Consider the following 26,913-nt stretch of genomic DNA (forward strand, 5'->3'; position numbering starts at 1 on the left):
ATTTCCTTAGTCTTATGAGACGCGTTGGTGGGCTTTCTTAACTATAGTGTTGGCATGGGGGGACCAGGACAGGTTGTTGGTGATCTGGACATCAAAAAACCTGAAGCTCTCAACCCTTCCTACTTTGTCCCCGTTGATGTAGACAGGGGCATGTTCTCCTTTACACTTCCTGAAGTCGATGACAATCTCCTTCGTTTTGTTAACATTGAGGGAGAGATTATTGTTGCTGCAGTTCACCAGACTCTCTATCTCATTCCTGTACTCAGTCTCATCATTGTTTGAGATCCGATCCACTGCAATGGTGTCGTCAGCAAACTTGAAAATTGAATTGGAGGGTAATTTGGTCACACGGTCATAGGTATATTAGGAGTATAGCAGGGGACTAAGAAAACAGCCTTGTATGGCAGCGGTGATGAGGATGATTGTGGAGGAGTTGTTGCTGCCTATCCTTGCAGATTGTGGTCTGTGAGCTAGGAAGTTCAGGATCCAGTTGCAGAGGGAGGTGCCAGGTCATGGAGTTTGGAAATGAGTTTTGTGGGAGTAATAGTGTTGAAGGCTGAGCTGTAGTCAATAAATAGGAGTTTGAAGTAGGTATCCTTGATATCTAGGTTTCCATAGTTGAGTGCAGGGCCAGAGAAATGGCGTCTGCTGTGGACCTGTTGCAGCGGTAGGCGAACTGTAGTGGATCCAGGTTATTTGGTAGAATGGAACTGATTCGAGCCATGACTAACCTTTCGAAGCACTCCATAATGATGGATGTTTATTTATGTCCTATTTATGCAGTTCATCACAAATCCTGGACTTTACTCATTGTCCTTGCACTCCCTTTTTGATTTTGTAATGTAATTTATCATATTTATGGGGTTGATCCAGTATATGAGCACTAAGATGAGTTTTGCCTGTTATCCTTTGTTTATAATAGGGCAGCACAGTGGCACGGTGATTAGCACTGCTGCCTCACAGCATTAGGGACCTGGTTCGATTCTTGGCCTGGGTCATTGTCTGTGGGATTTGCACGTTCTCCAGGTGCCCCGGTTTCCTCCCACAGTCCGGAAGATGTGCTGGTTAGGTGCATTGACCCGAAGTGTGACAACTAGGGGAATTACACTGTAACTTCATTGGCGTGTTAATGTAAGACTTACTTATGACTAATAAATGAACTTAAAAAAACTTTAATGGAATGCATCGCTCAGCATGTTCCTTTATTTGCTCCAAGCATAAGATTAGCCTGATCCTACTATACCCTGTTATGCCAGGGCTGTAAGGTGGCACAGGGGACTACCTGCATTGCTCCCGATCCTCTGTCAAAATTAAATCCTAGTGGTTTAGTATCCTTAAAGAGCTTGAGAGTGTTGGGGAGCCCACTGGGTAGGTTGTATCGCACCAGGGCTGTGTGGTATTTATCTTATTTTTGGATTTATAGTGCTGATATGTACTAGGTAGTATCCTTTATTCTTGTCATGGTTAATATGAGTTGCGCCACTGAAGGGTGGGAATGGTGGCTTGGTGTAGAGGTTGTGGGGATGGTCCAGAGCCCTCATAGCTGGTGAGGAAAACCTCCTTGGAGGTATTATTGTTGCACAGTTTGTTTCTATGTTATTTCGGAGTAAACAAATCTCTGATGGACTCCTGTAAAGGTGTAGACAAAGTACATATCCTATTGTGTTGCATCAATCCTCCCCATCCCGCCCCCCTGCAAATAGCTGGACATGGGGGCGGGGTGGGGGGGGGCGCAAGTACACTTCAGTGGGCGCCTAAGTGTGATGAGAAAATCTTTGGTTGATCAGCCTTTTCTATACTTAAGTCGATAGCCGATATTCTCCTTGGCTGAATACACAATGGCTATTTTGAAAATCCTGGAATCTTAAGTTATGTGGCTCTGTTTCTAGTATCTTGTAAGTGAGAACGTGCACCATTAGGCCATATTCTCATGGTTTTATCCCGTTTTCCTTCAATTTCTGAAACATCCTTTTATTGTTTGTATCTTTGGAGGCACCATTTGTAATGAATAATTTGAACCAACTGCATTGGCGTTCATGTCACTTTCTGTATGTATGTGTGAAAAATGATAATACTGCATTGAACCAATCCTTGAGGGTTTGTTGTATTGTTTTTAAAAATGGAAGAAAATCTTCAACAAAAAATATTTTCATAAAACAAAAGACAGCAATACATGGAGTTAGAAATTAGAAGCAAAGTAAGGATGTAGTCTAAAACTTTATCCTAACCAATGCCCCAATATACTTTGTCAGCTTTGATGAAGAGTCATCCAAATTTGAAACGTTGGCTCTACTCTCACTCCACAGATCTGTCAGACCTGCTGAGATTTTCCAGCATTTTCTGTTTTTGTTTCATTTTCCAGCATCTGCAGTATTCTGTGCCTTTACTCCAAAATACTCATAAGAATGTAAGAAATAGGAGCAGGAGTAGGCCATCTAGCCCTTCGAGCCTGCCCTGCCATTCAGTAAGATCATGGCTGATCTGCAGTGGATCAGTTCCACTTTCCTGCTTTTTCCCCATCACCCTTAATTCCCCTGTCTATCAGAAATCTATCTACCCGTGACTTAAATATATTTAGCGAGGTAGCCTCCACCACTTCAACGGGCAGAGAATTCCAGAGATTCACCACCCTTTGAGTGAAGAAGTTCCTCCTCAACTCCGTTCTAAACTGCCCCCCGCCTTATCTTGAGGCTGTGCCCTCTAGTCCTGCTCTCCTTTCTAAGCGGGAAGAATCTCTCTACCTCTACCCTACCATTCCCTTTCATTATCTTATACGTCTCTATAAGATCCCCCCTCATCCTTCTAAACTCCAACGAGTACAGACCCAGTCTATTTAGTCTCTCTTCATAGTCCAACCCCCTCATCTCCGATATCAGCCTAGTGAACTTCCTCTGCACTCCCTCCTAGGCCAAAATATCCTTGCGCGAGTGCGGCAACCAAAACTGCACACAGTACTCCAGCTGCGGCCACACCAGTATCCTGTACAGTTGCCACAAGACCTCCCTGCTTTTATATTCTATCCCCCTCGCTGTAAAGGCCAGCATTCCATTCGCCTTCTTGATCACCTGCTGCACCTGCAGACTGGGTTTTTGTGACTCATACACAAGGGCCCCCAGGTCCCTCTGCACCGTAGCATGCTGCAGCTTTTCGCCCTTTAAATAGTAATCCCTCCTACTATTATTTCTGCCAAAGTGGACAACCTCACGCTTGCTAACATTATACTCCATCTGCCAGGTCCTCGCCCACTCGCTCAGCCTATCCAGATCCCTCTGCAGACTTTCCACACCCTCCACGCAATTTGCTTTACCACTCATCTTCGTGTCATCAGCAAATTTCGTCACCCTACACTCAGCCCCCTCCTCCAGATCATCTATATAAATGGTAAATAGCTGAGGCCCCAGCACCGATCCCTGCGGCACTCCACTAGTCACCAACTGCCAATCAGAATAGCACCCATTGATACCAAATGATAGCCGTCCCTCCTCCTGTTTCTTCTGCCCTTCTTATGCCACGTGTATTTACCGTTAATATATATCATAGAAGCATAGAACCCCTACAGTGCAGAGGAAGGCCATTCAGCCCATTGAGTCCACAATGACCAGAATACGACCCAAGCCCTGTTCCCGTAATAGTTATCCTGCAACACCCTGACACTAGGGTCAATTTAGCATGGCCAACCATCTTAACCCGCACATCTTTGGACTGTGGGAAGAAATTGGAGCGCTCGCAGGAAACCCACAGAGATACAGGGAGAATGTGCAAACTCCACACAGACAGGAACCCGGGTCCCTGGCACTGTGGGGCAGCAGTGCTAACCACTGTGCTGCCCTCATTTTATTTAAAAATAGGACAAACTGCAACAGGGAAGCAAGTGAGTAATTGGTTGAAGATGCTGGAAAAAAACAAGTATGAGTTTTATTTTCTTCCCATAAGCAGAGCCATGAGGGATGAATGGCTTTTCTCTGGCTATCCTCAAGATTTCTGCATCGATGTTTAGCCAAATAACTGGGAGGGTGGAGGAAGGGGTAATTCGCTGTTAACATTTGGCGAATGATGTCTACTTTAAAAAAAAATTGCACAAGATATTAAATTAATATCCTCATCCCCTTGAGTGTTAAAAATGTTGTGGCAACTTTTGAAGAAGGCCTAGGAGTTTTCCCAATGCACTGATCAACATTCATCTTTCAACCCATACCATTAAAGAGGATTAATTGGTCATTGATCTCATTGCTGTTTGTTGCACGTTGCTGGTCCAAAATGGCTGCTGGGTTTGCTTACACAGCTGTCACTTGGCTGTGTGATCCATTGTATGCAAAATGCTTTGAGATACTTGAACACAAGAAGGTTGTCCACTAATGCAAGCGCCTTTACAATTAGCAAGCTTCTAATTAGAGCGAGATTCTCGAAAAAGTGCACACACACATAACAAACACACACACACACACACACACACACACACACAGCAGTAACATGTCTGCGACAAAGTATCCTGTCATACATTGGATGTGCTGAAAATCATGGATCCATGCTGCCAAGAGGTTATTTCTTTTAAGAATTGAAGATGTTACTTTGAGGAAGAGCCAGTCACATTATAAAAGCTATTTGAAAATTGCAGTTTTCTTTTGAAGAAAGCTACATTGTGTCTCTAGTTTATTATGAATAAAGACTGCTGCAGAAAGTCAAAATTTTGGATGTGCTTCTCTGTATCTATTTATATAAATGGAATCTTTTAGTTAGGAAAAAATATCAGATGCACCATTCCACACCATATGAAGGCAACAGCTAGTCTTCAAGGACCTACCCTATATAAAAATAAAATTAAATACAGTCGTACTAGCAAAGCACTAGTTCACAAGCGCAGACTTAGAAATTCTGGGCACTGCTGGGCTTGTTGTAACACGAAATCTACAGTGTAGCTATAGCAACGGTGCACTTTCAATGCGAACATCTTGTCATTTTCTTTAATCCGTTGCAGCTGTGGAACCAAAAAAAATTAAATTGGTGTTGCTATAGTTACCATCTTTGTTGCATCAACCACTTTTTGTGCCCAGTTTCCTGCTGCTTTTTAACATTCAGAGACATTCCAGGTTCCCTTTTTTTGTTTTTTTAAAAAAAGTCAGGCGATTCATGAAGTTAGACTATGAGGTTAAGGAATATCTGCGTATGTTCAATTTTTAACTCTTTCATTGCTTAAAAAAAGAACTGGATTTTGCGACTGATCTGCAGAAAGTAGCAACAACAACTTACAGCAATTTAGTGCTGTCAAAATCGTGAAATGTCCCAGGGTTCTTCATCAGAGCATTATCAAACAAAATCTGACGCTGAGCCACAAAAGGAGATAGTAGGAACTCCAGATGGCGACATTTTCATATGATGGCAGAGAGTAATGAGCGAGTTAATGTTAATATCCCTTTTATTTTCCGGACCTGTCTACGCCGTAAATAGCTTAATTTACAGCCTTTGACTTGAATCAAATGTTTTTGGCCCAGAGAAGGAGCATCTAACAAAATGTGTTTGTGCAGCTTTTCTGCTCCATTACTCTGATATTGCTCCTGTTTAATTAGATTCAATATTTTGTAAGGTGAACTTAATTGATTTAAATGAATCCAGGTTTTACGTTTTGAAAAATGTTTAATTGATATGTTTCCTGTAACCAGGGCCGGCATATGATGTATTAAAGGGGGTTCTAAGTAGAATATATTAAAATGTTTGCATTTCAAAATGCAGGACGGGGTTACTGATTTATAATGTTCGCCATTTTGAAATTGCCCTCTTTGCTAATGATTAAAGTTCCAATATATTTAGTTTAAATTTTTGAAAGGTGTTTTGAATGCTTCTTGGTTCACAAATGGAAGGTTACCAGTCCTACTGAGTGGCTTTATAGCAATAAACCTCTGCTGAAGAGTCATTTGGACTTGAAGCATGAACTCTGTTCTCACGTCACAGATGCTGAGAGATCTGCTGAGATCTTCCAGCATTTTCTATTTTTGTCGTAGCAGTAAGCTTCATCACTTCTTCACTGCAGTAGATGAAGCACTTTGCAAACAAAGGAACTCCATCTCAAAGGAAGAGCAACTGGAAAACTTGCATACGAATACACAAACAAGGAGCAGGGGTAGGATATACAGTCCCTCGAGCCTGCTCCACCATTTAATAAGATCATGTTTGATCCACTAGTCACCTCAAGTATGCATCTAGCCTAGCCCTGATAACTTATCAACCCCTTTCTTGCCAAGAATCGATCCATTAGGGACTGAGATGAGGAAAAATTTCTTCACCAAGAGAGTGGTGAGCCTGTGGAATTCGGGATGGTGATGGCCTACTGGTATTATCACTCCACTATTAATCCAGAAACTTCGCTAATGTGCTAGGAACCATGTTCAAAACCCACCACGGCAGATGGTGGAATTTGAATTCAATAAAATCTGGAATGAAGAATCTACTGATGACCAAGGAACCATTGTCGATCGGCAGAAAAGCTGTCTGGTTCACTACTGTCCTTTTAAGGAAGGAAATAAGAACTAGGAGCAGGAATAGGCCATTTGGCCCCTTGAGCCAACTTTTGCCACCTTTACCTGATCTGGTCTACATGTGACTCCAGAGCCACAGCAATGTGGTTGACTCTCAATGTCCTTAGGCAACAAGGGATGAGCAATAAATACTGGCCAGACAGCGATGCCCATGTCCCATGAATGAATAAAAAAAATTCTCCTCCACAGAAAACAGTTGAGGCCAAAACGTTGTATGTTTTCAAGAAGAAGCTAGATATGACTCTTGGGGCTAAAGGGATCAAAGGATTTGGGGGGGAAAAGTGCAAACATGTTACTGAGTTGAACGATCAGCCTTGATCATCATGAATGATGGAGCAGACTGTTTCTATGTTAGCTCAGACGCTTGACTGAGTAATTTTTTAAACATGTATTCAATTGTAGGATGTGGGCACTGCTGGCTAGACTAGCACTCATTGTACATCTCTAATTGACCTTTGAGAGGGTGGTGGGCTGCTTTCTTTGCTTGCTGCAGTGGTGCAGGTACACCCAGAATGCTGTTAGGAAGGCAGTTCCAAGAATTTGACCCAACGACAATGAAGGAATGGTGATGAACAAGTCGGGTTGGTGTGTTGCTTAGAGGGCAACTTGTAATTGGTGATGTTTCCATGCAACTGATGCCCTTGTCCTTATAGGTGTTAGAAGTTGGGTTTTGGAAGATACTATTGAAGGAGCCCTCACGATTTGGTTCCAAAGTGAATGTATTTGGTTTTTCCCAGATTAATTGAAGAAAGAAAATTAATTTAAGAAGAACATTGTAACTAAAAGTTAAATGGAATGGGGAAATGCATCAAAAAGGATGCTATAACACAAAGCAAACAAGTATTAGCAATAAGAACATAACAACATAGTAAATCATAGTAAATCATAATCCATAGATCGTAGTCCAATACTGATGCAGAACATTCTTAATCAGATGCTTCTATCCTGCATGTTGGACAAGCAAGCTAAAACTGGCAAGCATATTCCAATAGGGACTTAGGTACAGGATGAAGCTATTCACCCTTCAGTTCTGTTCAGTTAGATTATTGTCTGCAGCATTTTCTAACCAATTCATTGATTAATCTGAGTCACTGAATAATGATTAGACTTTGTGACCCTGAAAAAACATCTTTCCGTTTGAGAAAAATGCATACATTGAAGATTGTCGCATGGTCAGATGTACTCCTATTGTTATAAAGTAACATATTCTTGGACTTGGTATAAACAGTTGAATAGATTCACATATATATAAGGATATAGAGAGCAAAGTTTACTTCTGCAGGTATGATGTCCTAAAATCTTCTGTACTGAAGTTCAGTTAAGTGTATGTATAACATAAGCACTATGCTGTTGTTCCCTTTATCCTGTTCAACAAGGCACTCAGGATTCTATGACACTATTTGATAAAAGGTGGGGAACGTTTTGGTGCTTTGACCAACGTAACAGCACGATGAGGATCTTTATAAATGAAACTATAGGAATCTTCTGAGGTATTTCCCAGAAAATATATGTGAAACATGCAAATTGTGCTTAAGGAGTGGATAATTTTGAGCAAGACTTGCCAATGATCATATATGTTGGCTTGGCTTATTTGGGTCATCTTGATAAACCAGTAGAATTGAAGGTCTTATTTTCAAGCCCCACTCCCTAGCACTTGATCATCTGTGCTGCCTTTCAGATTAAACCTTAAACCAATGCCTATACTATCAAAGGGCTGAATGGCCTACTCCTGCTGCTAGGCTTATGTATTAACATACATTATTTCAGGTTTGAGCACAGAATGTTATTGCTTGCATGGTACAATTCCAAGAAGAATGGGAGAGTTATCCTGATGTCCTGGTCCCTCTGCAAACAACAGGAGCAAAAATGAATTAACTGACTATTTATCTCACTTCTATTTGCGGGACCTTGGCCTTGTGCAATTTATACAGGAAGTACTAAAGATGAGATGAGGGATTCTATAAAATCAAGTTACTTTTTTCTAGGTTGCTTCTTTTTGTTTTACATGTAATAATTGTCTTTTGTAGGAGGCTGAATAGCACCCAGGGAGAAATCCGTGTGGGACCCAGTCATCAGGTAGGAAAACCCTTGTTGATTAAACATTTATGACGATACATCTTTTCAGACACGTTGATAAATTTGCATTTTGTTATGTATATTTTGTAAAACATGGAATAATACGTTAGTTAAAATGGGTTTGATGCCAACTTGCCTTTGCTCTCAGCATGTACATCAGAATCATTGCTCCCAAACCAATTTGAAACCTCTCCTTAAAAAGGGTATATTTTACATATGGCTGCATTTATTGACATTGCAAAACTAGGGGGAGTACTTAAAGCACATTCTATTATTCCTATAACACCCTGTTATTAAACCACAACCCATACGTTTACAAATATGGGACAGCTTGAAATGCAGAACACCATTAACTTTGAGTATCCCAAGAATAATATTGCAGGGTAACATGGTTTATAGAATTAATAACTGGAGATAGTTACTGGCAACACAACCAGGATGAAAGGATTATAATCCTTTGCATGTCTTGAACTATTCTTTCTATCTGGAACTTTTCCATTAAAAAAAATCAATGATGATAGAATCCTCGATTTCTTATTTGTGAGTGTCGCTAATGGTATTTGCGATATTCTGAAATATATACCACATTGGATGCCACAGCAAAACAGAATATTAGCTGAATGACTATAGATTAAGAGGGGGGAATGTACATTGAGACCTGAATGTCCTTGTACACTAGTCACTTAAAATAAGCATGCAGGTGCAGCAGAACGTGAGTGGCATGTTGGCCTTCATAGCGAGAGGATGTGAGTATAGGAGCAAGGATGTCTCAATTTACTTCATAAGGTGTATTGGAATATTTTCACAGTATGTTCTTAAATAGGGAAAACATCCTCAAATTGGCAAAATAAATAAAAAAAGGTCACGTTAAGCTGAATTTAAGAAACTTAGTGTGTGCAAACACTGACCTGATAGTGCTTGAAAGGTTTAGTTGCGAATGCACAAAGGTGATGTCATCAAAATCAGAATGAGTAAGGTCAGTGCTGACAAGTAAACTAAGATAAATTGACCTTGACTCTGCTTTAGTAAGTGTTGTGGTGACAGTGGTGTAATGAATGTGTTTCTGCAAGTTACCACAATGTCCAACAATATGACTCGGGGATTTCACTTTCCTTCCTCCTTCATGTCATCGCGTATGGCTAGTGTGCCTTCAATGCATGGAAAGAATAGTTCAAGACATGCAAACGATTTACAATCCCTTCCTGTTAGTTGGTGTTGCCAGTAACTATCTCCAGTTATTAGTTCTACAAATCATATTATCCTGCAAGATAGTTTAGCAGAATAACATGTTTGCTTTGCCTTAAGGTTTTATGTTTCTGTCTCTTCATTTTGTTACGATGCGATGGAGATCAGCCATGATCATATAGAATGGCGGACTGGGCTCCAAGGGCTAAATTGCCTACTCTTGCTCCTAATTCCTATGTTCCTATCTCTCTCTGTAATATGGATAGCTGTTCAAAACATCCTTTGTGGCATATATTTAAGAATGATGTGAAAGCTGTATTGCAATTTGATTTGGTCAAAGGCTCATTGATTGCATTTTCATAGCTAGGAATCAATTCTCTTATTCCATTAACCAAGGCAGAATATGTCCAGGACTCCTGGTTAAACAAGTGGAATTGATCTGTTGAGCTAACTTCAGTACTGATCTAAATCCTCAACTGCCAACAGCCCCCACCCAAAATCAAGTGCAGAGAGCTGTACCCAAAAGAGAAAATGCTGGAAAATCTCAGCAGGTCTGGCAGCATCTGTAAGGAGAGAAAAGAGCTGATGTTTCGAGTCCAGATAACCCTTTGTCAAAGCTTTCAAGCCACCTGGATTTGAAATATCAGCTCTTTTCTCTCCTTACAGATGCCGCCAGACCTGCTGAGATTTTCCAGCATTTTCTCTTTTGGTTTCAGATTCCAGCATCCGGAGTAATTTGCTTTTATACAGAGAGCTGTGATGATTTTCACCCATTGGCATGAACATGGGGAATAGCTATAGATCCGTTTCTTCAGAGGCCAGTCTCTGTACTACACATAAATCAGCAATAATTATTTAATTTAACTGGTGCTTATAAGTTTCCTGAAGGCTGAGTTGGTGTGTTTGCTTCCTAGGGCAAAGCTGAACCATACAAAGGGAGAACATCTCAGTTTTAATCCTTAGTCTATGTAAAATTAGCTCATCTCAGTTTTGTGCCATCGAGCATCCTCTTGAAATCCTGGACCGTGACATCTGCTAGCTGGGAAAGGTCATGTTTAGGGACTGTGTTGTGCTTAAGCATGATGTCTCCCACAGTACAATCTACTGTCCCTTTGAATCAGATACTGAAGAAAGGTTGCCAGCCATGGTGGTAAATTCAAGTAGGAGTTAGCACTGTCAAAAGCAAATGGGAGATGATTAGAGCTACAAAACTTAAAAATAAATCCTTAAGAAAGGATCTTTTGGCTCTTCAGTTGTCACTTTCATCAATCCCATGAAAACATTTTTTTTGGGACAACATCATACAACATATCTATTCAGGCAGTGTAGCGTGGAAAGAGCATTGGGAACAGGGCTTGGATGATTCAACTGTAAACCCTTTTGCCTATTTCTGATTCAGATATGGAGAAACGTGAATTGTTAAAACATTCTGCATCTAACATTAAGGTGACAGTAGGTTTGAAATTCACGCTCCTGTCCAGTGTGTTGACAGAAATCGACCAAACATTCCTTCCTGTAGGATCTGATCAAGAATCTGTGGCATAAGATTAGTCATATCCAGCAGAGCAGGTTATAGGGTTCCTGAAATCTGCTTCAAGTTCAGTTGCTCTGCATTTATGGCAGATTTTTAAAGACGAATTCAGAGAATTTGTGAGAAGTCATCACCTAGATTGCGAAACTCGTTCTTGTTGATATCTGCAAACTTGTACAAGTAACCACAAGACGATCTTCAACAAGAGAGAACCTAACCATTGCTCTTTGACATTACCATCACTAAATCCCCCCACTGTCAACATCCTAGAGGTTTCTATTGACCAGAAGCTGATATGGCTACAAAGTCAGAGGCTAAAAATCATGCGGTGAGTCACTTGCCTCCCAACTCTCTAAAATCTGCCCACCATCTGCAAGGTAGAATTAGGAGTGTGATGGCATGCTGTGCACTTGCATGTAGCTCCAACAACACTCAAGAAGTTTGACACTATCCAGGACAATGTCGCCCACTTGATTAGCACCACAAATATTCACCACCAAAACCAGTGACAGCAGTTTGTACCATCTACAAGATCAACAGCAGGAGCTCACCAAGACTCCTTAGACAACACCATCCAAACACATGAAGTTTACCATAAGGAAAAGGGAAGCAGATATGTGGAGCACCACCCCCTAGAAGTTTTTCTCCAAGCCCCTCATCATCCCGATTTGCCATTGCCATTTCTTCGCTGCCATTGGGTCAAAATCAAAAGCCAGCAATGCCCACGTCCCATGGATTTTTTTAAAAAATGGGATGTACCTTGGACACTATCCATGCTCCATGTGGTCAAAATCATATTCTTGCACAAATTAAGGAACTCATTGACTTGGTCCAAGCCATTTTTGCTAAATTCTGGAGTACCTTTTTTGGAAGGCTACAAATTGGAATAATTCTGCCAGTGGAACTTTGGGTTCTTTTGCATTATGTACTATGACAATAATCTTATCCTCCAATTTTTCTTATCCAGCAAGCAATGCTTGGTAGGGTAAGGGGGGTGGTGGATGTGTGCAGAATTCCATTCTGTCCTGGTTCCTTAATCCTCAGTCAACTCTTCAAAGTGAAGTTTAAATTGTCCACTGTGCCAGAAATGATCCGTATAGGATTTTGGTGGCCACCTGTTTCCATTTCTGAAGATCGCAGCATATCATGCAAGATTTCCCTCCAGAGTTTAAACTCCCGACTTTAGGTGTACCCTTTTCACATACTTGCCTAAGAAGCCGGGTTTAATCAGTCAGTGATGTAATACTAGACTTTCAACATCAATATTGCTGAGACATTGCAAGCTGTCCAGGTTTGATCCTTCTGCCTGCTAATGCCAACCAAATGATTGATGTGTGGTGATTTGTGGTGCTGGGTAGCTTTATCTGGAGACCAGATGTGTGGATACATATTCGTTTTAGGTAGGTTATTTTGCTACATTGCTTAGGTTGCAGAGGCATGATTAGGTTTATTTTTCTGCAGTATTGAAGAGGAAGATGGCAGCACGGTAATGTTTTATTTAAAGCCCCTGGAGGGCTTCTGTGCTGAGGTGCCTTTAAATTGCCATACCTTTTGATGGGACATTAGAACCAAGCTGATCTTTCAGATAAACTTAATAATTCTATCCAGAATCAAGCTGAAGGATAACGATAGAAACCAGGCGTGTATAATGGGACTTCAAAGAGTAGACCACACAGTGCTGATGGGAATTTTCTCACTTTGCGGCAGAAAACTGCAAGCCTAGGTTATGGCAATTAATGTGGTCATGCAGAGGGAGCAATCTCTTGCATTTATAAGGCTGATTTAACATAGAAAATCACCCCAAAGCATTTCACAAAAGCATAATGCTGAATGGTCGCCGAGCCAAAGAACATGCAATTAGGAAGAATGATCAAAAACTTAGTGAAGGTGTTACACAGAAGGATGAGGTTTTTAAATTGGAGGTACTGTTGGACTAGCACCCAGTGTCATTCAGTAAGGACACAAGTGATGGATGGGGAGGACAGTGCTGAAGGTGATATAGGAAGTAGGGATTTATGTAGGGGTAATGATGTGGGTGCTTGAGTCTGTTGAATAGTTGAGAGACAAAGACATTGATGAGGGTTTCTGTTGCTCATAGTCTGAGTAGGCATGGAAGTGGGCTAATTTATAGAGCTACTCCTCACGATGGAGAGAATGAGGTGTCAGAAACTTAGTTTGGGATTGAAAGGGCACAAAGCTATGGACAATCAGATTTAACTTGAGACAATGGTCAGAGAGAAGGGTGATATCAGTGGCAAAGACCCAGGGGATGATCTTACCATTGCGCCTTGCTGGCCAATCGACGGGGTGAGCCAGTAAGATTACGAGGAAGCTGAGAAATCAGGTCTGTGCCCAATTTCTCGCCTCTTACTAGCACCGGTAATGCAATGAGATCAGCTTTGCGCCCAAAAAGCGTGAGGCTGATTATGATATTTAAATGCATGTTAACTCTCATTTTAATAGAATTACTGTCTGGGCTCACTTACCTTTCTGGCCTCACCGGGGAAGGTTTGCTTCAGTGAGGATCACATATAGATCCTGTCAACGAGGACCAGCTGTGACTGCCTCACCGGTCAAACCAAAGGCCATTGATACTTCCCAGGAAATCAGGGCCAGAAGGTGGGGACTGCCCCTTGGGCAGTGCCACTCTGGCATTACCAGTCTGTCACCCTGGCAGTGCCCGCAGTGCCAAGGGGAAGGGGCCAGACTGGGGGTGTGCCGTTTGGTGGGGGTGCAGGAACCACTGTGAATTCTGCAACAACAATCGGTGGCAGGGGCAGGGGTGGCGATTAACTGTGGAGCCCCATGGTAGCGAGGGGTGCGGGTTTCAACCATGGAGGCTGGCTACCGCAAGAAGCAGTGACAGGTTTCTGTGCTCTGAGATCGCAGAAACCTGCACATGCCCAATTATGCCCTCTGCTGCTATCAGCCAGCTTTTGAGTGATTTAGACCCCACTCTCATCCCCTGCTGGCAGAAAACAAGTTTGTCATGATTTATTTTGGCAAAGTCAGATAAGATTCGATTTTTGTCACCCAAAAATCGACACAAGTTTCTCCCGTTTTCACCCTTGATCGGGACTTAGAATTTTTTGTTCTCCCCATTCTCTCCTCCTCCTCCCTCCTCACCACCACCCACTTTAAATTTTGTGACAGGTGTTGGGCCAATAATTTCAGAGTTCTGTGTTTAGCTGGAGGAAATTAAAAGAAAAGTCACGACAACAGTTTAAGCGTGGGGTTGATGGAAACTTCTTCCTTGTGAGGTTGTCCCAAAAAAGGGACATAACCTGAAATTTACAACTTGACTGTTGAGAGATGTTGTCAGGAAGCACTTCTTCAGATAAAGGCTGGTGGGAAATCTGCAACCCTTTCTCCTCTGCCACCTGTTCCTCCCCCAACACCCCTCAAAGCCTATTGAGGCTAGGTCACCTGAAAATTTCCAATCTGAGTTTGATAGATCTTTGTCGAAATTATTAAAGGAGGTGGGATGAAGAACATGCATTGTGTACTGAGAATCCAGGGTGAACAGAAATACAAATCAGTCATGACCTACTTAATTGGCAGAACAGGCCCAAGGGACTGAATAGATTATTCCTGTTTTTGCATTCCCATTGACAGCAGAGAAGCAGTGGGGGTGGGAAAAGTGGGTGTCAGACTGGGAAAGTGGGCGGAGAGATAAAGTTGCATATTATCAGCACACATGCATATACAATCTTTAGACCTTTGTTCTCCACTTAAGTTGCATGGCTTTATGGGTATGTGCTATCTATATTGAGCAAATAGAAACGAGGGATTTGGAATTCTCAGAGTTAAGTTTGGGAACTTTACAGCATGGTGATGAGTTGCCACAACTGACCAAAAAAAGAATATGGAATGCAACGTGACTCCCAGAGCTTAGGTTAAGTGCCTTTCTGGCTTCAACGTTCATCATTCAAAAGCCAGTTTATTGAAAAAGGTGGTTGGTGGCATAGTGGTTAACACTGCTGCATTACAGCACCCCGGCTTGGGTCACTGTCTGTGTGGAGTTTGTGCATTCTCCCTGTGACTGCATAGGTTTCCTCCAGGTACTCTGGTTTCCTCCCACAATCCAAAGATGTGCAGGTTAGGTTGATTGGCCATGCTAAATTGCCCCTTAGGCTCAGGAGGACTAACGGGGTAAATACATGGAGCTAAGGGGATAGGGGCTAGGTGGGATTGTCATCGGTGTAGATTTGATGGGCCGAATAGCCTCCTTCTGTATTGTAGGGATTCTGTGAAAAAATCTGCATGAGAATAGTAAGACTCCTATCGGAAAACATTGGAGCTATCCTCAGAGCAGACATTCTGCACTGCGATGTGCAACAATTGCTTCCAAACCAGACAGATCTCCCCAAGTTCCCACAGTTAATGAGGAACTCTTGTTTACATGGTCTGTAACAGACTCCCCAGTGTCATTTTTCGCATGCAGACTAGATTCATAAAGTCCCCAGTGCAAGATGTTTATTCCTCCTGAAAAATTAATGAAAAGGTAATTGGAGCGGAAAGTTACATTCTCAAGATGCTTTGCAAATTTGGGTGAGTATGTACCAAGTCTGAGACTGGTATCTGTGATGTAGTGATACTTCTACATTGCTATTTACAGTCTCCGTTAATTCTGTGGTCCAAACTACCAAGGATATTTATAGCTTTACAGATCAGAGGGAAAAGATTCCTGACCAAACTGGCTGCTCAAGGATTCAAATTCCTTAAAGGATTCTATCTCCCTCCACCCTATGTTTGACAATGATTCTGTTTGTAGATGAAGATTTAAGTTCTCAAAGAATGAAGAATACAATATTTACGGTAGGTAAACTTAATCCACCTTCGGATGAACTGCAGTGATTGTAACCTGATTAATTCAGAAAAATACTTCTGATAAGAAACTAGTTATCCTAAAAACTTCACTGTCCCGTCCCCAGGTTATTAGCTAAATCAGGAGATGTTAATCCAATTTTTTTTACGCTGCCAGGACTGGGCTCAGTACTGTTTCTGATCAGCAGTTCTTTTGTCTCGCTATTCATTGTACAAATATATGCAAGACAATAGTAAAACATTAAAGGAAAAATTAAAATAAATAATTCTGAGACAAACTATTTCCACTGATTGCCTCCCAAGCTTTAACTACAGACATGTTCCCTCTGAGCTTAACAAACTTAATCAGTGAGACTTCTATGGGTTCAGATGCACGGACCTTGGAGATGAAGTAGGAAAGATATTTTGAAAAAGGAAAATGAAATTCAGGGTTATATGCGTTAGACAATTGAATAGAAAAGTAAGGAAGCTTTGCTCAATTTATACTATGTGTTAGTTAAGACCTGGTTGGTGTATTTCATTCCATTAATGGAAAGAGAGTGAATCCGTAGGAAAAGTACAACAAGCATCCATTAGAATTACACCATTATAAGAGGATAGGCTATGAAAAAGTGCAAAAATTCAGCTTTTTTGATGAAACAAAAAAATCTCAAATTGTGAAATGCTTTGAGAAAATTAAACTCTACTTTTCTAGTGATTGGTGGGGAGTAAGAAGGCATGCATTATCAATCACAGAATGAAAGATGAAGGTCTTCATCACTAGCTTATTGGAACGTGAAATACTTAAGCACAGTTGTTATTGAGGCAAAGCCAATATCACAATTTGCAGTCGATATTTGAACAGAAATCATCTAAAAAGACACAGGAAAATTAAAATTGAATAGATGGTATCAGTTGAATAGCTAGCATTTAGACAGGTATAATGGACTAAATGCTGCATTTTTGTGCTAAATTGCTGAACCACACGGACTTGGAACGTTGCAGGTGCAATACCTGGTGTACGGAGATATCTAAATTCAGTCAGGGCAGCGGTTGGGATGCTTCTATTGGCATCAGCTTCTTGGCTTAGAGAGCTAGAATTTGACAGGAGAACAATTAACAGCACCATGCAGCCGTACAGGTGTTGAGTTGAGAACAGGATTACAGCGCCTTCACAGATAAACAGCCTGCTACCATGCACCACCAACTTAGAATCATCGAATCCTTACAGTGCAGAAGGAGGCCATTTGGCCCATCAAGTCTGAACCAACCACAATCCCACCCAGGCCCTATCCCCGTAACCCCAAGTATTTACCCTGCTAATCCCCCTGACACTAAGGGGCAATTTAGAACGGCCGATCAACCTAACCTACACATCTTTAGACTTTGGGAGGAAACTGGAGCACCCAGAGGAAACCCATGCAGACACAGGGAGAACATGCAAACTCCACACACAGTGGAGTTAGTGCTCACACCCAGTTTGCTGCAGGGATACAGCCAGCCAGGAAAGCCATAATTCAGCTTAAGAGTTGATGTCTTTGCAGGGGGAAGTTTGAAAAGGGGACAAGGAAACAAACTCCTACCCATAGGTCATTATTTGGAGCAAACTATATATGCCTTAAAGAGGATTTGAAGTTTTAGATTGGGAAGAGATCTTTGAGACATAATTAGTTGGCGATGAACAAAAACTCAGTCAACATCTTTGATTGTGTAAGGATTGATGTTCTTCTGTCCCTGAAGCCCAATTTGGTATTTGTCAATCAGTGCTTCCTTTATGCATCAATGCACCACATCGCCTTGACAAATGTGCAGAGACTAGCTGAAATTAAAATAAAAGAAATAAAACTTGCCAGAGCTAATATTTAATGGTGCATGGACACAGTGCTGCTGATTGTGCAACACTTGTTTTCGTTTCTCTTCGACCAAGTTCTGGTTTCTTCAGCTGAGTTAATTGGCCCTATTAAAGCTGCTAAGCAGGACTAAGAACTGTGACCAGAGAGGGGGACCATTAGGTGCGATGCTAGTCATGCTCTTTCATTTAAAGGATTCACAAGTCAATGCCCACGCTAATTTAGTAGCCCGTGTAATTCCAATCTCTTGAATTGCTTTCAAGAGATGTGTGGATGGCATGGCACGCAGTGGTTAGCACTGCTGCCTCTCAGTGCCAGGGACCTTGTTCAATTACCAGCTCGGGTCACTGTGCGAAGTCTGCAAGTTCTTATGTCTGCGTGGATTTCCTCCAGATGCTCCAGTTTCTTCCCACACTCCAAAGATGCACTGGTTATGTGAATTGGCTGTGCTAGTTAGGTGAATTGGCCGTGCTAAAATACTCCCTCAGTGTGCCCAAACAAGCGCCCTAGTGTGGCGACTGGGGGAGTTTCACAGTAACTTCATCGCAGTGTTAATGTAAGCCTACTTGGGACACTAATAAAATTGGAACTTTGAGCTTTGAGTTTGTTTATTGGTGTCACAAGCAGGCTTACGTTAACCCTGCAGTTTGGTCACTGTGAAAATCCCCTAGTCGCTACTCTCAAGTGCCTGTTCGGATACACTGAGGGAGAATTTAGCATGGCCAGTACACCTAACCAGCACGTCTTTTTCAGACTGTGGGAGGAAACTGGAGCACCCGGAGGAAACCGGCGCAGACATGGGGAGAAAGTGCAGACTCTGCACACACAGTGACGCAAGCTGGGAATTAAACCCTTGTCCCTGGCACTGAGAGGCAGCAGGCCTGTGCTGCCTGAGAGGTGGAGATTTCTAAAAGACATTATATTTCATAATTTAATCAGTGAATCTAATATTTTGTAACACTAAATTCTGTATTATCTTTGCTCCATTTTTACTGTTTGTGCCAACTCACTCGCATACAAATCTCAAGTACTCCTGTTAACATTCATGTGCAAACAAAGTGTTTAGAGCCAGTGGATGCAGCAGATGGTGGTTTTCTGAGGGTGTGGTTTGTTTGCAGCAGTGCTGCTGATCTGCATCATCTACTTAACCTAATCGTGCTCATCAAATACAAGGTTTAAAAAAAAAACTCTTTTGTACCCAGATTATGAAATGACATTATTTATTATTTAAGATTATGAAATGACATTATTTGCAACAAGATACTTTAATGGCTGAAAGCTTGAATTCACTGTTATTGTCAATCTGTTTTGTATTCATTTAATAGAAGTTCTGCATTCTATTCTTTCTGTTAATCTTATGTTCTAATTGAATCCAGAACATTTAGTTCTTTTCCTATTCAAGGTGACCACAATTCTGGTTGTGAGCGAGCTTTTGAAAATGCCTTTTCTTGTGATATTCAGGACAGGTCATTCATTTGGGTTGGCAAGTTACAAGAAAAATGCATTCCTGGCCTTTACACGTAGATAATGTTGCTGCCTTGTATGCATTACAACAGTCCAGCTGAAGGAACTAAAGACAGTGGTAGATTTATGAAGTTGATTACTATTCAAGTTTTTTATAACCTATATTAAAGCTTGCTCTGCTTTCTCTTGATCTATAAATATTTTAGAGCTTGAATATGCTGCCTTTGCACAATGGAAACAAACAGAAATAAATGTGATTGACAGCAAGGATTTGCCCTTTTTTCTGGATGTTGTGCCTACCACGGTTGAGGCATGTTGAGCTATTTGCTTTTTGTGTCTGCATCAAGAATTCTGTGGTTAGATATATCATAATTAAATACAGAATAAAGCTCCTTCTGATCCATCCCAACAAAGTGCCACATCTTCAGCTGCTGCTCTTTGCAATGATTCCCAATCTTTCGTATGACATGGCAACTCTACACTGTAAAAGAATTTTGAGGCATACCCATTTTCATAGAATTCTGGAATCCCTACAGTATAGAAGGAGGCCATTCAGCCCACCAAATCTGCACTGACCACAATCCCACCCAGGCCCTATCCCTGTAACCCCACATATTTGCCCTGCTAGCCCCCCTGACACTAAGGGGCAATTTAGCATGGCCAGTCAACTTAACCTGCACATCTTTGGACTGAAACCGGACCACCTGGAGGAAACCCATGCAGAAATGGGGAGAATGTGAAAACTCCACACCTGAGGCTCGAATTGGGCCCGTGTTCCTATTGCTGTGAGGCAGCAGTGTTAACCACTGTGCCAGCATGCTGCCCTATTTTCTCTGTCTTCTTGCCTTACTTGGAACTTCACTTATAACTTCCCCCTGTCTTTATCGCTTCTTTTAGAGTTTTTGCACCCGTTTTGAGTTTTCCTTTTCTGTGTGGATGCATGGGACCTTTGCCTTCAGCTCCAAGTCCCAGCAATCAATCTAACTGGCGCTACTTTGGAGTGCGGGAGGAAAGAGTACCCATGGGAAATGCAGGCAGACATGGAGAGAACGGGCAAACTTCCCACAGTCACTCGAAGATGGAATTGAACCCGGGTTTCTGATGTTATGAGGCAGCAGGGCTAACCATTGTGCCAACATGCTGCCCATCAGGAATATGCAAGAAGCCGGGAAGTACAGTAGTGCTGATGTTGTGGAGGTTTATAGGACTAGACTAAATTTCAGAGATAGGAATGGACGATGCCATGACAAGCTTTGGAAAAAGAAGAGTATTTTTGAAAAATCAAGGCATTCTATCACTAACTATTCTATCAGCTCTAAACGTGTTGGTAAATTGAAGGGAGTTGTGTCATGTGGGCCCATGTGTACTTGCAACTGGATAATGCAAAACTTTTATTTTATTACAAGCAAATAGAAAACATTCAAAAACTAGATATGAACGTAAGATTAAAAGACTGTAATATTTTGCTATCCCCAGTTTCCTGGCTGTTTCCTTTAATGTTACAATTACAGTATCAGAATTAGGATCAAGCAACAGAAGAATTGCATCATAGCTTGTAACTTGCTGCTGGTTATGTACACTTAACTGAGATCTATATTTTGAACTACCGTTTGACACCAAACAAAGATTAGGTCTAGGGTGTCATTGAGGGTGCAGAGACCAAGTGCAATATACAGAAGAATTTTGTCAGTAGGAGTGCTAAGTGAATGCGTTCCCCAACAAAAACAGTGAGTGGTTCTGCAAGCAAAGGCATTTTTCATTTTTGCTTTAAAAAAAAATTGGTCTTTGAGCCGCTTGAGCAGGCTGCTAAAATGATCGCGTGGTAACCAAAATATCAAAACAGAGCAAACCAATTTGCAAGACTTTTCTGGATGTGTGAGCACTCTGAACTGCACGGTGGGGAAGGTTAATTAGGGACCATTCAATGTGTGCCCTTAATTTGAAGCTGTTTGACTTGTTGTGATTTGCAAGCCTGATTAGTTGCGCATATGTACCTACCAAAATCTACCAACACATATATTCAGCTCCTGATAGCAAGGAAGCCGCAATGCTCCCAACAGGTAGGCAAGCTTTGTTTCCAGTGCACTTTAGAAGAAGAAAGATACATGAAAGATAAAGGTGATGGAGAAGGCACGAGCGTGACTTGGCCGTCCCTACACCCTGTCCAATTGATGCCAATTTTGTTCCCTATCAAAGTTTGATGACATTGTTGCTGGTAGACTTGATACCTTGCTAAAGTGGTCGTTCTTCCCAAGTGAGCTCTGTCAGCTGCAAAACGACCCGATTCTGTCCAAATGCACCTGCATGCCTACATTAACCATTGCCTCTGTCACCTACTTTGGTTTGCTCCACTGAAGTTACCTACTTCCAGGTTTAGTCCATCATCAATTGCACTATTCTTTCTCTGTCTCCTCCCCAACCCTCTTCCCCCAACCCCTTCCAAGCATTGTTCCTAACCTCACTACTGAATGCTGCCGCACGCTTGGTCTGTTCCACCAATATCTGCAGCATTCATCACATCCTCTACTACTTTTCTGAAGTGATTATATTTTCACCTGATGGTAGCAGTGTATTGAGCGTCACAGCCTGGAGGATGGACAAAGGCTGATCCTTTATTGGTAGAGAAAAGACTGCTCTTTCATTGACTTACATTTACCAGCTAGGGAATAGTCTTCAATTCTGCAACCTCACAAAGCTTAAAACACTGCAACAAACCATTCATCAATGTATAATTAAAAAATAAAATCCAGGCCTTTGTAGCTGGGGGTTTGGTATTATTGGATATTGGCCTGAAGTGGAATTCAGGTCCATTTGCTGATATATGCTCCCTTTACTGATGGGACTGCAGAAGTCAAAATGAGTACACATGGGTCAGTCCCTTCTCTTGAACTGTCATTATCCAGCAGCAAAGCTCTGGATATTGTTTTTATTTCTGAGCACTTAAGAGAAGTCCAGATTTTGTAAAGCATTGATTTTCTTTTTCCGCTAATGAGTATTCTAATTTTTGATATATACATATATATCTCAGCGTTTATATGAGTGCTGCACACGTTGTTGCCTGCACTCTACTCCTGTAATGTTTGGAATGTTTTTGATTCTAATCATTATTCTAGGTGGTCAAAGGCAGTTAAAGCGTAGATGGCTCATTCATTTATAGTGATAATAAGAAGTCTCACAACACCAGGTTAAAGTCCAACAGGGTTATTTGGTAGTATGAATTTTCGGAGCGCTGCCCCCTCATCAGAGCTCGTGCTACCAAATAGGCCTGTTGGACTTTAACCCGGTGTTGTGAGACTCCTTACTGTGCCCACCCCAGTCCAACACTGGCATCTCCACATTATTTATAGTGACACATGGATACAGTCCCAGTTTAAAAAATAATTAAGTGCCCCTCCGTTAAGGTGGCCCTTGCTTGGTGCTTGTACCACTGTAATGCTTAAAATAAGGTAGTGCCTCAAGTGTACAGCTTGTGACATGTAATAACAAATCTTGGATTCATCCAGTATTGCTCGCTATAATAATATGATTTCGTATTATTGCATGAGAACGTGAACATAGCAACATGAGCCAGCCTTTCAACCCTTGATCCTGTTCAGTTGTTGTATCATGGCTGGTCTATATTTTAACTCTACCCATTTGATTCCATATTCATAGAATCCCTACAGTGCAGAAGGTGGCCATTCGGCCCATGGAGTCTGCAACAACAACAATCCCACCCAGACCCCATTCCCGTAACCCCATATATTTACCCTGCTAATCCCCTGATACTAGGGTCAATTTAGCATGGCCAATCAACCTAACTCGCACATCTTTGGACTGTGGGTGAAAACTGGAGCACCCGAGGAAACCCACGCAGACGGGGAGAATGTGCAACCCCCACACAGACAGTGACCCAAGGACAGAATTGAACTTGGGTCCCTGGCTTTGAGGCAGCATTGCTAACCACTGTGCCACCGTGCTGTCCCTTAATAATAAGCCTTAATGCATGTGTGTAACAAAAATAAATCTATCAACATCTCCATTTTAAAATGATCAACTGTCCTAGCCCTAACCACCTTGTGGGGAACAGATTCCAAATTTGAGTAAAGATCCAGTTCAGAGACCTAAAACTCAACAGCATGTAGGAATTTGCAATATGCCAGTTGTTGTATGCAGGTGTAAATGGGGCATGAATGGTGCTACGTGCATTGTTAGATTTTTTTTTCTGTATGTTATTAAATTGAAAGTAAGACATGATAACTTTTCCCAGTCCCTCTTGAGGGAGGGATTAGCATGCCTTCAACCAAATTGATCCTTCTCTGGCTGTTATGTTTGTCAGCAGGCAGAGTGACAGATCCAATTAATGAGTTGATCCTATCAGTTTCTGTGCCACATGCGAGCGAGGAAACTAGGTTCAGCTGCAGTTGGGTGGAAGCATACATTCCAGTGCATTCAACCCACGCATGTTGATATAGGCAGCCTTGGTGTTGCAGCAGGCGCACTGTTTCACGTATTTTTTTTATTGAATTGTAAGCAGTTCAGGAAATCTATACATCTTCTGGCAGGTTGCTAGGGGTCACGTTGCACTGTGAAAGAAGCTACAGCTCACCATCCAACATAGCCTGAGGCATATTGTCTGTGCACTGCGCATAAAAGCCATGCAGTAGAGATTTCCATTGTACAAACCTACTAGACATCATGTAAATCAGTAAAAGTTACTCTATATAAAAATTATGCTTATTATAAACAAAATGATTGCAGAAAATCCTAAGTTTAAAATAAATAGCAGATCATCATTGTTTGTCCCCAGTGACTCTCTTGATAAAGAAACAAGCTACACAAACTGGAAGGCCCCAGTTAGAATTCTGATATAGTTAACCTTAGAGGCCATATCAAAAGCAGAAATTGCAGGAAATACTCAGCAGATCAGTCAGCATCTGTGGAGGGAGAAACAGAATTAATGGGTGGGGTTCTCCCAAAAATATTCAGTGTTGAATTTGCGTAAAAATTGGAATAAATCACGCTGGGTTTTTTTCAGCAAGAGTTTCAAAATGAATCTCTCTCACTGTGCAGTGCAGAGTTCACTAACTTGAATCACCCCAGAAGCCAGTGGGCGGAGCCTGTTCCGCTGTAGATACTGGCAACATAGTGCTGAGTGGGCTACTGCGCATATGCTGATCTGTCAGCACTGAGATCAGTGCATGCACAGTGGCCCCGATTGCTGGCCAACTCAATGGCTGGCCACCCCTGCGAATCTCACATTGTCAGCTGTGCAACCCCCACCCCCAAACATGCCCTGACGTAAAGGTGAGTATGGCACTCGGGGAGAAGGACATGGCCAATCAGTGGCCTGCCACTAGCCACTGGCACAGCTTGGCACCATGCCAACCTATGCCATGGGGCGGTGCTGGGGCAGACCCACATGGGAGTGGAGGGACTCCTTTATTAGTGGTGGGGGAGAGGAGCGGACTTGGGAGCTGAAGATGCCAGCGATGATTTTGGGGGGGGGTGAGTGGGTGCAGGGAGTGGTGGGTGCCAGCATTGGCTTTGGAGTGGGGGACGGAAATGCTGGCTCTGATTGTGAAGGTGGGGAGCCCTTGAGACCTCTGGGGTGGAGTGGAGTTATCTTTTCCGCTGACTGGGCTGATCTCAATGCAGCTGAACATTACTAGTGCATTTAGGCCCCATCCTTCAGCACAATGGTGTGAAACACAGCCACCTAGTTTTTATTGACTGTGTCAGAAGTTCTGGAAAGAAACCAGCCCAACATGCCGCTTTTCAACCAGACCTTGATACTTTGCTGAATTCCCGCCCCTACAGAGTCTTGATATCTAATTTTCATTGAAATAAACTTTTGTTCTTGACTAAAAGTCGCATCAATTATTCCTCCTTTGATTTTTTTTCCCCTCCTTGTTATTGTTGTTGTTGGTGTTTCTAATCTGAAAACGTGATTGACAGATTAGTGGGAATTTATTGCACTGCTAAAAATTGACAGATTTTGTAAGAATACCGAACAAAGCACTGAATGTTTACACCTTACAGTAACCTCTGTGTGGTTATAGTTTGAGATTAAGATAGTGTAATATTTCAACCTGCTTTTGTTGCTGTCAAATGAGAGAGTTGTGTTTGAGTTAAAAGGAAGAAAGGCTTTAATCTACAAATATTTCCCTATTTTAAATTTCATTTACATACTTTTGAGTTCTGTGATATAGATGTTTTAACACCGAATGCACTATCCACTGATGGTATTCTTTCCATTTTTAATTGCCTTTATTTTTTCCATATGGCACATGATTAAAATGTTATAACAGATCAATACTAAAGTTATGTTTGAATTGAAACAGTATTTAGTGAGGCATTCAGTATATGGTTGCATTATTATAATGTTTTATAATACCCCTTTAGCTCCAGTTAGAGACATTAACCAAATGGGCTACAGTTGACAGTAGCATAACAAGGAAATTTGTGCAACTATTACATGTGTTTATTCAGCACAAATTTAGACATTCATCTCATTGTTTTTTTGGAGTGTTATCTTCCTTGGTGATGTAAGTGTTTGCTTTACAAAGATTCAAAATGTCTACTTCCTCATTTGCATCCTCATTCCCAAAGAAGCAGCCAAGCTGATGCCTGCCTATGCTTTGGATAAGCTTGTATCATAAAGGTACATATTTCCTTAGCACGCTCTTTGTCACCTGAAATCCATTTGGTTGATGTCCGTAACTGGAATTGCGGGGGTATTCTAAAATGTTTAAAAATTATAAAATGCTTGTAAATGCCTGACGTTCAAATGCTTTATCAAGTAATTGGTTCAATTTAAGCATTACTTCACTGGGCCTGTTGATCAATTTTAAAATTGTAACAATGTGCCATACAAAAAAAATTAAAGGCTAATGCCCAAAAGGCAATGAACTGTCTGTACAAGTGATTACTACTAATTGGATCCCATGATGATAGTGATATTAATTTAACAGCAATGGTTGTATCACTTTACTCTCCTTAATAACTATTTCCATGGGTCATTAGAGGTTATATTCAACAATTTACCGAAAGCAAAGGGGAAAGCAGTGCTTAATGTTTAGGGAAATTATATTTTTGGGGAGCAGCATGACTATGCAGAACACTATAGAATTGCTAATGCATTAACCTTTGAAAACCATCTCTTTATATGGGTGTTTGCACATTGTCTTAAAGTCAATCTTTAGTTGTATTTTGTTTACTTTTTTTTGAAGCAGTCATTGGCAGATCAAACACGTATTGATGTTTACTTAGTACAAATATACACTGACTAGGGACCGGGAAAAACTAGCCAGTTGTGCCTTGTGTAATACATGGAAATGCAGGTGTTTAGCCTCAGGCAATTTTATGTAATTTCCTTGGAATTATGTTTCAGAGCCATTGTTGGGCCTGTTTCAAAACAGAGGCTACAATGAGGCTACAAAGATATATAGATAGGTTAAGTGAGTGGGCAAAATTTGGCAGATGAGGTATG

General features: G+C 41.5%; 1 protein-coding gene across 7 annotated transcripts in view; it reads left to right on the plus strand.

The window, feature by feature from the left end:
* The window catches only part of rerea (arginine-glutamic acid dipeptide (RE) repeats a), a 529,737-nt gene that overhangs the window by 319,392 nt on the left and 183,432 nt on the right, over nucleotides 1–26,913 (plus strand). For all 7 annotated transcript variants that reach the window (XM_080215241.1, XM_080215245.1, XM_080215246.1 and 4 more), the window contains one exon: nucleotides 8,558–8,606. In XM_080215241.1, the coding sequence (XP_080071367.1) occupies nucleotides 8,558–8,606 (49 nt within the window). The remainder of the gene's footprint in view (nucleotides 1–8,557; nucleotides 8,607–26,913) is intronic.

The sequence above is a fragment of the Carcharhinus amblyrhynchos genome, chromosome 30 (genome assembly GCF_965287045.1).
Source record: "Carcharhinus amblyrhynchos chromosome 30, sCarAmb.v2.hapA, whole genome shotgun sequence".
NCBI lineage: Eukaryota > Metazoa > Chordata > Chondrichthyes > Carcharhiniformes > Carcharhinidae > Carcharhinus > Carcharhinus amblyrhynchos.